A 17,617-nucleotide genomic window follows, 5' to 3' on the forward strand; every position below is an offset into this window, starting at 1 on the left:
GGATTAAGCAAGCAGAGTAGTCAGACAGGCAGAGTCCATTAAAGGGAAAGTCTAGGCCAAAATAAACTTTCATGATTCAGATAGAGCATGTAATTTTGAACAATTTTCCAATTTACTTTTATCACCAATTTTGCTTTGTTCTCTTGGTATTCTTAGTTGAAAGCTTAACCTAGGAGGTTCATATGCTAATTTCTTAGACCTTGAAGCCCACCTCTTTCAGATTGCATTTTAACAGTTTTTCACCACTAGAGGGTGTTAGTTCACATATTTCATATAGATAACACTGTGCTCATGCACGTGAAGTAATCTGTGAGCAGGCACTAATTGGCTAGACTGCAAGTCCGTCAAAAGAACTGAAAAAAGGGGCAGTTTGCAGAGGCTTAGATACAAGATAATCACAGAGGTTAAAAGTATATTATTATAACTGTGTTGGTTATGCAAAACTGGAAAATGGGATAATCTATCTTTTAAAACAATAATAATTCTGGTGTAGACTGTCCCTTTAATAGTGAGGCAATCCCGTACTTTAGGGGTTAAGCAAGCAGAGTAGTCAGACAGGCAGAATTCATTAACAGTGAGGCAATCCAGTGATTTAGGGGTTAAGCAAGCAGAGTAGTCAGACAACAGTGAGGCAATCCAGTACTTTAGGGGTTAAGCAAGCAGAGTAGTCAGACAGGTAGAGTTCATCAACAGTGAGGCAATCCAGTACTTTAGGAGTTAAGCAAGCAGAGTAGTCAGACAGGCAGAGTTCAATAACGTTATGGCAATCCAGTATACAGTAATAACAATCACACCCAGGAGCACATAAAGTAACACCTATACTTGGGTAGTGAAGGTAGAAAAGTGAGCAACTTACATAGGTGCAGGATTCGCGCCACAGGAGATCCTGACCGGCTTCAGAATGAGAGGAGCGTGCAGTGATGATGTCACCACGGCACGCAACAGGAGCCGACACAGCCCATGACAACGAGCGGTGCGGCGAGACAATTAATACTTATAAAAAACTATTTTATCAATATTTATTTGTTTTTGTTTTTTATCAGCAAGTGTATTTATGAGGGTAATAGTTTTTTTTTTTTTTTCTTTTAAAGTTTTTATTGAGATTCATCAAAAGGCAAACAAACAAAAACATTTCGAAAGTGTTGCATACAGATGGTTTCCACATATTAAACTAACAACTGTTATATAATTTAAGTGTAGTGGAGTGGAGGTATATATCCATAAAAACACAGATTAAATACCAGAGTCAATGCCAAAACAGCTCTGTACCTTCAGCAAAACCAACAGGACCACTTTTGGGCCCCTTATACACTCTTGAACATAATCCAGGAAGGTAACTTCTGAAACTAGAGAGACCACTCATGGGTCTCTATTAGGGAATCTCCTTTTTCTAATTTTATAGGGTTTAGATCCATTACGAAAACTAAAAAAAAACTTATATAAGACCCTTAAATTGAGCTATACGGATGTATAAACATATTAGTAATAGTAATAACAGTAGTAAGGGAACCATTGTTAAGAACACTTCAGAGTTGAGCTGTTAGGAGGAGTAGGAATGACTGGCCTCATTATAAAAAACAGAGATACAGAAAATGTAATCTGACACGTCTATCCCAAGTCAGAGTATAAGCAACTTTCTACATAGAGGGATTAGAGTAGATGATTTCAAATTTGAGCCCATATTATCATAACCAAAGTAGAAAGTATGAGGTTTCAATAGAATATACACCCCTATCAGCAGAGCCAAAGCAACAAATGTTTTCAGAATGGGGCTAAAATGCTATGAGAGGGGGGCGGAGCTTACAGCCGAAGCAGCAAGTCATGTTTGTGAGGAGCTCCTGACTCTATTTTACATTATTACGGCTATTTTGATAATTTTGGGGGAAATTCCTATACACTCTACCCTATTGCAACTCCAGGATATTATACCTTCCAAGATATTAGGGTTTGGATGCTTGTTGCATATGCTAGCAGCTTGATTAGGTTTGAAAGCTAAGCCACGTGGCTGAGACCTATACGGAGATCTGCTTAACATCACGGCAATACCTACTTCAATCTCACAACATGCCAATCTATATTAGACTTATGGCTGCAGTTGACGCATTAGAGGCCGGATTACAGGACACCCTGCATCATCATTTCACTGAGCTGATAAAAATGCTCCAACAAGCCTGTGCTTTGCCGGACATACCTCCCCTCGACACTGGGGACAGCGCTAAGGAGGCGGATGAGACAGCCACTGCTTCGTTATCAGGTACACTCTTACCAGACCTGACCCCACTTACCAGAGACTATGCATGTAACGAGCTCCGGTTCTGTGACGTTACACATGTGGTTTGGGGGAGCACATATGTCGCTGAAGTGGATCGATCAGGTCAAGATGACCGTCCCCTGCCTACACTGATTTCTACTCGGCCCTCGACTAATCCTACTAAGACAGTTAGGGGGAACTTCCAAGCTACGCAACAGGAGACTTCGGCATCTGTGGGGCAACATCTAACATGGAGGAGACAAGCGGGCCTGATCGGACAGAAGAATAGACATACTAGTCAGACATGGAAACTTTCTGCGCACTGTGAGAGACTGTCAGTGGTTAACATGGAGCAGAATGTGGCTCTAAATATTGGCGCGATAACTTACTCCAATGCAGTGCATCTGTCCCACACTCTACAACGCATCTGCTATGCTTCTTTATATGGGCTAGACCTTGTGTGCTGTCTCTGCCTGCTGATACCTAACAGTTATATCGCAGATGACAAGGTCCCATAATTACTAGACTCTGGCTTGTATGACATTCTATACTGTTCCCCAAATATACCTATTACCACTGAGAGACCTGGGCATTTACCATATGTTTATTGTTGCTCATATTACGTCTTCAGAGTGACTTCATCATTTTCTTTATACATACGGGAGAACTTTGCAAGCGATGGGAACCTCTCTTCACGATTTTATTAAATACGGCAAATCCGGAGTTGGGTAATATGTTATCCACTTTCTGCGGACAGTTTACAGCTGGACATTACATTCCGGACTAAACTATATTTTTAGTAGCCCCAAGATACCTAACAAGGTTTATTGAAAGATATGAATGGTTTGTCACCAATTATATGTTATGTGTGCCCCTAGTATACTTTTCTCCTGCTTATTTATAATGATATAGTACGGCCTCATGGAGCTGTGTATATGTATATATGAACACATTCCTCAAACGTAGCTTTACAGGTTATACAGGTTATGTGATGTTTATTAGTCTTACAGTTGGTTAGTTTATTTTCTCCTATCCTCTACATTGATAGTTACTCTGATGCACCATCAGAGACATGTCTGTATATATTGATCACTCATAGTGATAATCTGTGTGTGTAATAATTTAAGTTTCATTATTACTGTAAGAGTTTACATAGTGGGTCTCCCTTATATGATCTAATAACATCACTTTTCTTACGGAGATATATGTTTGCTGATAATGGTACTTCATTGATGACATGTGTTCACCTTGCTCTAGACTACAATATATTAAGTGTTGTAATTTTAAACTAGTTATGCTTATATCCACATATTCATAATATCTAAGAAAGTCTGAGGGGGTATATTGTGGTTCTTAGTAAATTACTGCTCAGCTATAACTCTCACACAGTACACACTACTATAATGGCCCTTGCACTTAAGTTGCATTGTTTTAGTTCTGTATATATTTTTCAGCTCCTCTTTTTTCCTGTATAGGTCATATCTTTATATTATAGACTAGGGAGCTACACATTTTGCTCTTGGCCCGGGGATATAGGGCCCATGCCCCTGGGTCAGTGCCCTAATGTATCGTATGCCAAACAATTCCTTAACTGTTATGCTACTAGTAACATTCCCAATGGACAACATAAGCTTGGGGCTAAGGTTATGCTTGAGCTGCAAATAATAATAATTTTTTTTTTTCTATTTTTATTTTTTTTCTTCAATAGATCTAAATGCTTAACACCACTTAGTGTACAATAGTGGACTTTAGACTTTGTAACCTATATCATGCCAAATTGTTGTTCATTATTGTACCTAGCTAACTGAGTACGAGGAATGGTAGAACCCCCATGTGTCCATGACTAGTAGATTTCTACTCTGAAGGAGGTACTTATATCATTTATTCTATGCTTTTGCACAAGGTTATGGTCCACTATATATGCCCATCTATACCTTACTTGACTAGTCCTAGCAGACTTGCAAACGTGATTTATATAACAATCATTCCGCCCCCCCCCCCCTAAATTTTTTGTTTATTTAATAAACATAGGAACACAGATTCCCAAAGAAACTCCCCATCTATCATCAAAATATAGCATTTTACCTATAAGAAGCAGATATTTGTACTGAGCAGTTAGGTTGAGTTGAGACAATTTAGCAGCATTTAACCTAGATCATTGTTTCAGCACAGGTTGTGTATTATCACTATCAGATTCGAAGATAACTTTATCTAGTGTATATTATTTCCTATGCTCTCATTTGATCAGACCATTGTATGTTTTAATATTGACAAGCTTCTTGTTTTTGATATTACCCCTCCCTTATGTATGTTCATATTATGTGCTCCCTGTCCTGGTGGTATATGCTAGGAGAGAGAGTACTATGCTTTGAAAAGCTTCATAAAGATCCTAAATGGGATCTTATAATGTAAAAACCCTCCTGTTATTCTTTATAACAATCTCATTGGAGGTCTTAAATTGGCCTCATTTCTCTTAGGGAGGTGGAAAATCAGGGTTGAAAAGTTGATATTCTCTATTCCTTCACACTCTCTTACAGGTATATTCCAGATTATTGACTATAATTTGGTACTTCATTACTTTTACGCTTTTGTATTACGTTGATCATATGTTACATTTTGTTGCGGCACTGGATGCCTGATGTGTTCACGTTACTGTATACTGGATTTCCTGTATGTTGTTTTATTTCACCCTCAATAAAAACCATTTAAAAAAAAAAAAAAAAAAAAAAAAAAAAAAAAAAAAAAAAAAAAAAAAAAAAAAAAAAAAAAATGCTATGAGAGACTATACCAATTAATCAGGGGTTAATGCAGATACACAGCTCATTAATAGCTACTATTTTGGAGTATAACCTCCTCTACCTAACTCCTGAGAGGATATGGTTATGGCTATGGGGGTGAGTAAATGTATCTGTATCCACAATATTGAAAATCAAGAGCCTAATATATTGATATAAGGGATCACTGAGCTTTATACTTAGTTGTTCAGGGGCTCTGCAAAGTTTAACTGGTTAAATTAATGTAGAGGGGTAAATTGGATACACTGGTAGGCCTCCTCACATCAGTGTGATATATCTATGAGACAGACCCAGCTTATGTTAAGTAGTCAATAAAAAAGATATCCAAGGTATTATAAATAGCTAAAGAACAACTTACCTAAAACCTAAGAAACATATAAGTAACATAAATTTTGGATTTCAAACCCTTTGCAACCAATAAGTACAGATAATATGCTGGAGCTAGGAGAGAGAGTTAAACAGTATATGTCAAACAGTCATAATTCCATAACAATATCAGCTTGTATATATCAGGTTTTTTGTCATGTACCCAGAACTCTACTTCTCATATAAACCTATATACATAACAGAGCGGGCAGAGGTCTAATATAAGAAAAACAGTTTACCTTAAGTGTATATAACTGCAAGTCACGTCAGATCCAGAAATATTTAAAAAGTTAATGTGTACTTTGAGGAACTCAGGGAATAAAATGGCCAAAAAGAGGAGCATGTGTGTGACAAAGAATGCATAGCATTAAGCAAACAGCAATATTATTAATGCGAGGGTTTTATAGCTGTTTTTTGTTTTTTGCTTTTTTGTTTTTTAAAAACTCCCCCATACAGACATCATGAGAAGAAAGCAAATAACAACTTACTGATTCACAGGTAATGAGAGTGAGGATTCTAATTTAGCTAGGAGGCCCTGTAGGTGTATGTAAAAGAATACCCCATGCGATACCGGGGGTGCAGGGAGCAGTTATTACTGTGAAAATGTGTTAATGTGCTCAACCAAATTTACATGGTGTTAGTGGGGCATGAGGATACAATTACAACACTGGGGAGATCTCCTCACTACAACATACTATAACCAGAGGTCAGAGCTAGCTTAGTTTAGGTTATGTAAGAGATAGGGAACCTGGAATACATTATCGATAGGAGAACAGCAGAACTGTAAAGATATAAATGGCAAACAAGACGTTACACCCGCTAATTCTAATATGTACAAGAAATATTTTTAAGTAAAATAGTTAAAATAATTAAGTGGGACAGTTGAGCAGTGTATATCTGTCGTTCAAAATACGGACATAAAGTCAGCTTATATACACCAGGTTTTTACCCCGCACCCAGTCCTGATCCAGTCTTGCAAAAATAGCAGGGATGTTTCCCAGCTTCCATCCAGCATAACAATCTCAAGGGTGAGTCTCGTATCTGGGGATTCAGTTCTCCCTCAGCCCACTCCGTGTCGGTGATCTTGCGAGTGGCTCGTTCGGGTGAGGAACCCTGAGTATAGGAAGCACACTTTCTGTGAATGTAGCCTTTGCAAGCGTCCTATTTCTGTAAGGTCCCAGTCTCTCTGGGTAATTAGAGGCTTACTGCTACCTATTTGTCCTCCCGCGCTGGTCACAGCCAGCGGAGGATGGACAAGAGGTAATAAGCTGGGATTGCCAAATAAGATAGGTCTGATCTTGAACTCATCCCCCATTATTACTTGAAGAGCGGTTTCTTCTGTGATCGCATAGAGCTCCTCTACCGGCCTGCTACATGTGGTTTCGATCTGCAGCTCAGGTTGCAATTTCTGCTGGGCATCCATTTTAGTGTGAGGGTTGAAAATCTCTTCGCTAGTCAGGTCTGACCAGGAGGACATAGTTTCTTCGCTGCTTTCAGCTAGGGAAACCGCTGTAGTTATAGGACCCAGGAGAAGTCCACATAACTCTTCCTCTAAGCTCCGGAAATAATCCTCAATGTGCTGCGTCATCTCTCTTTCCCATTTATTTAGGGCCTCCATTATTTAAACGATACCTTGTTTGTACAGTTTCTCCTCACATACATCCACAGGTGAATGAATTATCCTGATAATTAGTTCCCTTCTTTGGTAGAACGGGCAGTCAACTGAGGACTGCTATACCCCGGGTTACGGGGGGGGGGTGTTTAACCTTGCTGTAGGCCGCCTCCCAAGGACTCAACGGGCCAGATCTGGTTCCTATAGGTCATATATTCTGCAAATTTAGTATAGATCGGTACTGCGCTTCTCTGTCCAGCCCAGGATGAGACGGGTGCTATTGTATTTTGCAGATTTACTGCTTAAATTGGCGGATTAAGCAGATCACTTTAGGAACAACAGATATTGCGACCTAACATGGCCACTGCCTAGCCACTCCCTGGGTAATAATTTTTTAATATGTTTTAAAAACATTTTCCAGTCACGCTAATACTTCAAGCTCAGTTTCTGTTCACGCTCAAGCGCAACCTATTATAGTTAACATTGCTTCTCATTGTGGAGCTCCCAGGTATTTGATTTGGATTTTAATTATAAACCTATAATAACTAAACAGGTCTATTTAGCTGTGGTTACATTACTTTTAATTTCACTGTCATGTAATTTCCGATCATTTACACTCAGACAGAATTTACCAACTTCATAAAGTCAGTGCAAGTATAGTGTTACAATAAAATTTACAGTAGTGTATTTTCATCTCTTAAATGATTTATTTTTCTGGCAGGGATATTTAACATTTCTACAGCTATTTTAAAATGATTAATATCATATGTGTATCCAGCTGTGAAAAATGTATTGAATATAATTTCATATATATATATATATATATATATATATATATATATATATATAAAATTGTGATTTAAGGGAGGTGTATCTCACTGAATAAATTACTCTAGTTTTAAAACATTTAGTCATCTCCAGGGAATCCCGGTTCTGCAGCAGCTGTACGAGATTATTAGGCACTTAAGGAGCAATGTACTAAGTCTTGAAAGGTATATTTCTAAGTACATCAAATACTCAATGTGATCGCCATGGTATTCTTTAACACATTGACCAAATAAATAATTTATCTTCAATTGTAAACCAATATAATTTACTTCTATATGACCAGTGAGCTGTGGTTTTAATACACACTACAAACTAGGGTGACCAGATCTGAGGGAATAAAAAAGTGACACTTCATTGATGACATACAACAAACTCAAAACGTAAACAATAAATTATTAGACTAGGTTTTGGTTGCAGCATTTATTTAAATTAAATATGAATGAAAATATTAACTAGAGATGTGCATTTGTTCTCGTTACTGAAACTTATTCATAACAAAAATCTGGTATTCCTTCCGTTTTGAGAAAACGAATATCCAAATGAATGCATCAACAGAAAAAAAACAAAAATTAATAAATGCTCATAAGAATTAGTGCAGGACCTGGGAGCCAAGCACTTTAAGACTGCAGTTAGCGTAACCGGGGTTCTGGCAAGAAGAGGATCGGTTTAGTGTGTAAATAGTAAGTATACAGCTACAGGTGAACTTTTTACCTGTAGCTTTAAACGTTTACATTCATTTTAACGAAAATGAATGTAAATGTTTAACTAAAATTCAGTATTAGTTTAGTTTTAAACTAAATGAATACTGAATAGTGCAGCCAAGGAATATTTGGAGAAACAAATATTTTGGAGAAACAAATCGTTAGCAAAATTTCATCATAAAAAAACTTATATTAGCTACAGTTATTATTACTGTTATTAATAAATAACTCCACATGTAACATTGCTGAAAACATACAGTCTTAAATGATGTTTTTTTTTTTAGTTGGTTTGGCAGAAAACTCCATCTATATATGGTCCTTTTTATTTCTTTCTCTCTTTCTCTCTCTCTGTTTCTCTCTCGCTCTCTCTCTCTCTCTCTCTCTCTCTTTTAAATACTCCAACAGAAAATAATATTGTATATATACATTTTTATGTCCCTTATAATCTAAATAATATTTTATTTCTTACAGGTGGACTTATACTGGCTTTAGGTGTCACACTGGTCTTTCAGGCAGTATGGGGATGTCCAGAGATCTGCAAATGCCAACTCTCATCAAGGACTGTGGACTGTAGCTATCGGGGACTTGTGGAGATTCCATCCCACATACCATCTCAAACTCAAGTACTCCATTTGCAGGGTAATCAGATTCGGATTATCAATCACACGTCATTTGCAAATATTCCTGGACTCAAAATTTTGGACTTGTCCAATAACTCAATATCAACATTATCACCCTATGCATTTCATTACCTACACTCTCTACAGGTTTTAAATCTCACCAAAAACTACATTACTTATCTTGAAAGTCACTTGTTCACTTCACTTGCTGACCTAAAAGAACTGGATCTTTCTTCAAATGGAATCTTTACATTGCCAGAATCCCTGGGTAACAGCACAAAAAACTTGACCTTCCTTGGAGTGAAACATAACCAGCTCCAATGGGTTGACAGATCTGTGTTGGAGTCATTCACAAATTTGAAAGTTTTTCTTGTGAAAGCCAATCCCTGGCAATGCAGCTGCAACATAATGGGGCTCAAACTTTGGCTTGAGAACTTTCTATACAAAGGTCAGTAGTGGAAAAATGACGTAAAGTTTCTTCCGTTCATAGCACAATGGAAAACTATTACGGCAGTTGTCATTGTATTATAAATATTCCATCTGTACTATTAATAGCTGAATTATTTCTACAGAAAATGTCATCACAGTAGATTAGATAAACAATTAGAAGCTATTTAGCTAAATCAACTTCCTTGACTAGAAAATATGATTGTAAATGATCTGTTACCATGCAAATGTCAGTATATTAGAAACAGTAGTAAGACATTTTTTAAACATCATATTTTCACAGCTCATCAGCCAAGGATTTAATTGCATTTTGTATCTTTTTCTTTTTTTTACATAATTGAATTTCTTGCAGTGATTTTCACAACATGTTTATTGACTGATGTCTTATAACTCTTTCATTTTTGTGGTCTGTTTCCAAATGTCATGATAGCTCAAAAACACATAAAAAGTTATCTCAAATATTTCCATCTTTTTATACTTAATGAAACATTAAAGTTATATTTAATACATGCGTAGCATAGATCAAGACTTAAGTGCAAAACATCTGCACAAAAACAAACATTTTAAAAACATTTCAATGCTGTTATTTTATAAGCATAATTTACATTGTTTTACAGTCAATGGACTTACTTTTTGAAAAGTCTTTTGAGCATTTATGAAGAAAACTGATTAAAAAAACTATTTTGTTAAAAGGTACAGTGTGCTGAAAAAATGTGTTTCAAATTATCCATTTTACCTGTTGGGGTGTATTAAATTATTAAAAAAATAGTTCCTTTACTCTGCATTTGCTTGTGGTATCCCCACATATACTGAACATTTCATTACTTAGGTATTGTTATAAAAAACTATCGCCTAGATTACGAGTTTTTGTCGGTAAGGCTTGCGTTGCTAACGAGCCTTTTTTTCCCACCGCTCCCTTAAGACAACGCTGGTATTACAGTTTTTTTTTTAAATCTGGCATTAGCCGCAAAAAGGTGAGCGTAGAGCAGAATTTAGCTCCACATATCACCTCAATACCAGCGTTGCTTAAGTCAGCGGTGAGCTGGCTAAACGTGCTCGTGCACGATTTCCCCATAGGAAACAATGGGGCTGAGCTGGCTGAAAAAAAACCTAACACCTGCAAAAAAGCAGCGTTCAGCTCCTAACGCAGCCCTATTGTTTCCTATGGGGAAATTAATTTTATGTCTGCACCTAACACCCTAACATGAACCCCGAGTCTAAACACCCCTAATATTACACTTATTAACCCCTAAACTGCCCCCCCCCCCCCGCTATCGCTGACACCTACATTATATTAGTAACCCCTAATCTGCCCCTCCGGACACCGCCGCCACCTACATTATAGTTATTAACCCCTAATCTGCCCCCCCAACTTCGCTGCAACTATATTAAATTTATTAACCCCTAATCTGCTGCCGCCAACATCGCCGCCACTATTATAAATTTATTAACCCCTAAACCTAAGTCTAACCCTAACCCTAACACCCCCCTAACTTAAATATAATTTAAATACATCTAAATAAATTTACTAAAATTAAATAAATTATTCCTATTTAAAACTAAATACTTACCGATAAAATAAACCCTAAGCTAGCTACAATATAACTAATTGTTACATTGTAGCTAGTTTAGGATTTATATTTATTTTACAGGCAACTTTGTATTTATTTTAACTAGGTAGAATAGTTATTAAATAGTTATTAACTATTTAATAAATGCGTAGTTAAAATAAATACAAATATGCCTGTAAAATAAACCCTAACCTAAGTTACAGTTACACCTAACACTACACTATAATTAAACTAATTACCTAAACTACCTACAATTAATTACAATTAAATTAAATAAACTAAATTATGGAAAAAAAACAAACACTAAATTACAGAAAAAAAAAAGAATTACAAGAATTTTAAACTAATTACACCTAATCTAATCCCCCTAATAAAATAAAAAAGCCCCCTAAAATAATAAAATTCCCTACCCTATACTAAATTACAAATAGCCCTTAAAGGGCCTTTTGCGGGGCATTGCCCCAAAATAATCAGCTCTTTCACCTGTCAAAAAAATACAATACCCCCCCAACATTAAAACCCACCAACCACACACCCAACCCTACTCTAAAACCCACCCAATCCCCCCTTAAAAAAACCTAACACTACCCCCTGAAGATCTCCCTTCCTTGAGCCGTCTTCACCCAGCCGGGCAGAAGAGGTCCTCCAAGCAGCAGAAGTCTTCATCCAGGTGGCATATTCTATCTTCATCCATCCGGAGTGGAGCGGGTCCATCTTCAATCCAGCCGACGCGGAGCCATCCTCTTCAAACGAAGTCCAAGCGAAGAATGAAGGTTCCTTTAAATGATGTCATCCAAGATGGCGTCCCTTGAATTCCGATTGGCTGATAGGATTCTATCAGCCAATCGGAATTAAGGTAGGAAAAATCCTATTGGCTGATTGGATCAGCCAATAGGATTGAGGATCAGCCAATAGGATTTTTCCTACCTTAATTCCGATTGGCTTATAGAATCCTATCAGCCAATTGGAATTCAAGGGACGCCATCTTGGATGATGTCATTTAAAGGAACCTTCATTCTTCGCTTGGACTTCGTTTAAAGAGGATGGCTCCACGTCGGCTGGATTGAAGATGGACCCGCTCCGGATGGATGAAGATAGAAGATGCCGCCTGGATGAAGACTTCTGCCGCTTGGAGGACCTCTTCTGCCCAGATCGGATGAAGACTTCTGCCCCTCTGGAGGTCCACTTGTGTCCGGCTGGGTGAAGACGGCTCAAGGTAGGGAGATCTTCAGGGGGGTAGTGTTAGGGTTTATTAAGGGGGGTTTTAATGTTGGGAAGGTATTGTATTTTTTTTTTTACAGGTGAAAGAGCTGATTACTTTGGGGCAATGCCCCGTAAAAGGCCCTTTTAAGGGCTATTTGTAATTTAGTATAGGGTAGGGAATTTTATTATTTTGGGGGGCTTTTTTATTTTATTAGGGGGATTAGAGTAGGTGTAATTAGTTTAAAAAAATTGTAATTATTTTTTTATTTTCTGTAATTTAGTGTTTGTTGTTTTTCATACTTTAGTTTATTTAATTTAATTGTAATTAATTGTAGGTAGTTTAGGTAATTTATTTAATGATAGTGTAGTGATAGGTGTAATTGTAACTTTGGTTAGGATTTATTTTACAGGTATATTTGTATTTATTTTAACTAGGTAGTTATTAAATAGTTAATAACTATTTAATAACTATTCTACCTAGTTAAAATAAATACAAAGTTGCCTGTAAAATAAATATATACCCTAAGCTAGATACAATGTAACTATTAGTTATATTGTAGCTAGCTTAGGGTTTATTTTATAGGTAAGTACTTAGTTTTAAATAGGATTAATTTATTTAATTGTAGCAATTTTATTTAGATTATTTTAAATTATATTTAAGTTAAGAGGGGGTTAGGGTTAGGTTTAGACTTAGGTTTAGGGGTTAATACCTTTAGTATAGTAGCGGCAACGTTGGGGGTGGCAGATTAGGGGTTAATAAATGTAGGTAGGTAGGTGTCGGCGATGTTAGGGACGGCAGATTTGGGGTTAATAAAATGTAACAGTGTTTGTGAGGCGAGAGTGTGGCGGTTTAGGGGTTAATATATTTATTAAAGTGGCTGCGATGTCCGGTCGGCAGATTATGGGTTAATATATTTATTAAAGTGTTTCCGATGTGGGGGGCCCTCGGTTTAGGAGTTAATAGGTAGTTTATGGGTGTTAGTGTACTTTTTAGCACTTTAGTTAAGAGTATTATGTTACGGCGTTAGCCCATATAACTCTTAACTACTGACTTGTAAATGCGGTAGAAGTCTTCTTGACACGAGAGTGTCTACCGCTCACTACCGCTCACTTCTTCCAAGACTCGTAATACCAGCATTAGGCGTTAAAAAGCAGCGTTGGGACCTCTCAGCGCTGCTTTTTAACCCTAACGTAAGACTCGTAATCTAGCAGTATGTAAACAGGATAAAAACAGCAGGATAAATTACTTTCCCAGTGGGGAGGTAGTAGAGAAAAGTAATAAACTGTTAATTTTCAATTGTTCTCTTAAAGTATTGGGCTTTGGTATACAGAGAGAAGTAAGATAAGGAAACATTGCATATAAAGAAAGTGATAAAGTAATGAGATCTGATATGTCTACAAGATCACACAACTTTTATGAGTTGTAGTGTCAAAAAATAAATAAATAAAATCAAAACCAGCTATTTCCCATACATTTTATACTCTGCTGCTGGTATAACAAGTAATCTGAAACACATTAACGGGAAACCAATGTTTTCAGTACACTATCCCTTTAACTAATTTTACAATTATACAATAAAACACTACATTTAAACTGGGTTCTAAAGCATTTGTCTAAAACATTACTCATAGATAATTGGTTTGGTTGGAAATATGGACATATTTATACCATTATGTTTCTGTTGCATTTAATTGTGGTATGCTAACCTTTCCAGAGCACACCAGATTACATAAACATTAATAATATTTACATAGAAAAGATAAGAGTAATAAATAATTTAATCAACAGTAGAGAATATCCATAAGGTTCCTCAGTTTTGTAAAAGACCTAGCTTATTACTTTATTTTCGTGGCTTTTTATGGACAAATACATATGGGTGGCTGCACTGATTTGAGAAATCACTGTGTAGAACAATGCAAAGTAAGTATTCTGAATCACACAGGATGCACTTGAGGGTTTTTTTAGGTGTAAAGGGGATTTTTTTTAGAAAATTAAATTTAAGAAAAAAGTTAGCAAAATATATTATGAGTGTATCTCACTCACTTGGACATGCATTGTTAATTTGCAATATATATATATATATACTGTATATACAGTATCCCACACAAGTGAGTACACCCCTCACATTTTTCATTTTTGTGAATATTTTATTATATCTTTTCATGTGACAACACTGAAGAAATTACACTTTGCTACAATGTAAAGTAGTGAGTGTACAGCCTGTATAACAGTGTAAATTTGCTGTCTCCTCAAAATAACAACACACAGCCATTAATGTCTAAACCATTGGCAAGTGGAAATGTCCAAATTGGGACCAATTAGCCATTTTCCCTCCTCTGTGTCATGTGACTCGTTAGTGTTACAAGGTCTCAGGTGTGAATGGGGAGCAGGTGTGTTAAATTTGGTGTTACCGCTCTCACACTCTATCATACTGGTCACTGGAAGTGCAACATGGCACCACATTGCAAAGAACTCTCTGAGGATTTGAAAAAAAGAATTATTGCTCTACATAAAGATGGCCTAGGCTATAAGAAGATTGCCAAGACCCTGAAACTGAGCTGCAGCACGGTGGGCAAGACCATACAGCGGTTTCACAGGACAGGTTCCACTCAGAACAGGCCTCGCCATGGTCAACCAAAGAATTTAAATGCACGTGCTAAGCGTCATATCCAGAGGTTGTCTTTGGGAAATAGAGGTATGAGTGAGGCCAGCATTGCTTGCAGAGATTGAAGGGGTGTGAGGGGGTCAGCATGTCAGTGCTCAGACCATACGCCCCACACTGCATCAAATCAAAAGATGATGCACAAGAAAGTCTGCAAACAGTTTGCTGAAGACAAGCAGACTAAGGACATGGATTACTGGAACCATGCCATGTGGTCCGATGAGACCAAGATAAACTTATTTGGTTCAGATGGTGTCAAGAATGTGTGGCGGCAAACAGGTGAGGAGTACAAAGACAAGTGTGTCTTGCCTACAGTTAAGCAAGGTGGTGGAAGAGCATTGGTCTCTGCATGAGTGCTACAGGCACTGGGAGCTACAGTTCATTGAGGGAAACATGAATGCCAACATGTACTGTGACATACTGAAGCAGAGCATGATCCCCTCCCTTTGGAGACTGGGCCGCAGGGCAGTATTCCAACATGATAACGACCCCAAACACACCTCCAAGATGATCACTGCCTTGCTAAAGAAGCTGAGGGAAAAGGTGATGGACTGGCCAAGCATGTCTCCAGACCTAAACCCTATTGAGCATCTGTGGGGCATCCTCAAATGGAAGGTGGGGGAGCGCAAGGTCTCTAACATACACCAGCTCCGTGATGTCGTCATGGAGGAGTGGAAGAGGACTCCAGTGGCAACCTGTGAAGCTCTGGTGAACTCCATACCCAAGAGGGTTAAGGCAGTGCTGGAAAATAATGGTGGCCACACAAAATATTGACACGTTGGGCCCAATTTAGACATTTCTACTTAGGGTTGTACTCACTTTTGTTGCCAATGGTTTAGACATGTGTTGAGTTATTTTGAGGGGACAGCAAATTTACACTGTCATAGAGACTGTACACTAACTACTTTACATTGTAGCAAAGTTTCATTTCTTCAGTGTTGTCACATGAAAATATATAATAAAATATTTACAAAAATGTGAGGGGTGTAATGTATATATATATATATATATATATATATATAAACTTTCATGTAGAGTAGAGGCACACAGGGCTTAGTTAACATAGATTTTATTAATAGTTCATTAATTCAGTCAGTCAATGTTTCGGTCCTCGCAGGGACCTTTGTCAAAATTGTTCTCCGTTAGAGGTTGTGTGTAGCTGTCACTGCTGACAGCTACACACAACCTCTAACGGAGAACAGTCTTGACAAAGGTCCCTGCAAGGACCAAAACGTTGACTGACTTAATTAATGAACTATTAATAAAATCTATGTTAACTAAGCCCTGTGTGTGCGCCTCTTCTCTACATGAAAGTTTCTGCCTATCTACCATAGCGAGCACCCAGGCAAATCAACATACAGTGAGTGCTTGGATCCCAAAACTAGTATGTATATATATATATATATATATATATATATATATATATATATATATATATTTGTTACCAAGGGATGCCTTTGGAGTAAAGTCAATCTATCTTTACAAACCCAACAATACTTGATAACTGTTTCTTGGGTACAATAACAAGATCTGAAACATTTTCACAGTGACATGGGTGACATGAGCACACATGAATTGTTTGTATTGTGTTCTAATTGGTGTCTAGGTGATTTGTATGAGCGTGCATGTGTGCATGTTTTCAACAGCTATAAGCACTTGAGTTGTGATTGGCCTAGGGTGTTTGTCATAATGCTCTCAACAACAATATGCATTTACAATCCGTGAGTAGCCTTGTATGTTTGGCAAACACAGAGGGTAATTTCTTCTTTCTCTGGGTTTACCATACAACATTGAATCTCTTATTTTATAGCAATGTGCAAGTAGATATATGAAAATTGAAAATTAATTATTATAATTAGGGTTGCACGATACCATTTTTTTATGACCGAGTACAAGTACCAATACTTGTTTTCAAATACTTGCCAATACCAATTACCGATACTTATTTTTTAATGTCATGTGACAGTTTACCAAGCACAATACAGACTAATTATTTAAGATTATTTCTTTATAATTATAAAGGACTGTAATTCAAAAGACATTATGAAATAATAAAAGTTTTGTCACAAAGTTCACTGAACATGTTTATAAATAAAAAATATTACAATAAAATATTACATTTAAAGGGGTGATGCAATTGGATTGTAGGACTGTTATATAACATCAATCTGACATTTGTATGGAGGTTCGACTCTAAGTTGAACAGTCTCTCACTTTCCACACTACTGCATGGGGCAGAAAGATATTTTAGGGCCATTTTAGCCAGAGCTGGAAATCTGTTTATTAACTGCCCAGTACTTCAGGGGTTTGTCTGAACGAGGTACAGTGATCTCTCCTACAATAATACAAATAACAGAAATTTGTATTGGCAGAACAGTAGTAAACGATTTTTAGTTTAGTCTCCACTCCAGTTTAAAATTAAATGGGAACATGCAGTTTGAAAAAACGCCACAGGGTAGCATATGGGTAGGAAGTGGAGGTATCGGTTTAAGTATCGGTGCATTTGCACGAGTACAACTACTCATGCAAATACTTGGTATCGGTACCGATACCGATACTA

The 17,617-nt window shown here is 37.1% G+C and overlaps 2 protein-coding genes across 2 annotated transcripts in view; one reads left to right on the forward strand and one right to left on the reverse strand.

Annotated features, from left to right (window-relative positions):
- Positions 1-17,617, reverse strand: part of CACNA2D3 (calcium voltage-gated channel auxiliary subunit alpha2delta 3) — a 1,718,630-nt gene that overhangs the window by 352,773 nt on the left and 1,348,240 nt on the right.
- The window catches only part of LRTM1 (leucine rich repeats and transmembrane domains 1), a 44,134-nt gene that overhangs the window by 13,142 nt on the left and 13,375 nt on the right, over positions 1-17,617 (forward strand). Inside the window, exon 2 of the mRNA XM_053720741.1 lies at positions 9,025-9,621. Coding sequence (XP_053576716.1) covers positions 9,025-9,621 — 597 coding nt within the window. The remainder of the gene's footprint in view (positions 1-9,024; positions 9,622-17,617) is intronic.

Source organism: Bombina bombina, chromosome 7 (assembly GCF_027579735.1).
Source record: "Bombina bombina isolate aBomBom1 chromosome 7, aBomBom1.pri, whole genome shotgun sequence".
NCBI classification, from domain to species: Eukaryota; Metazoa; Chordata; class Amphibia; order Anura; family Bombinatoridae; genus Bombina; species Bombina bombina.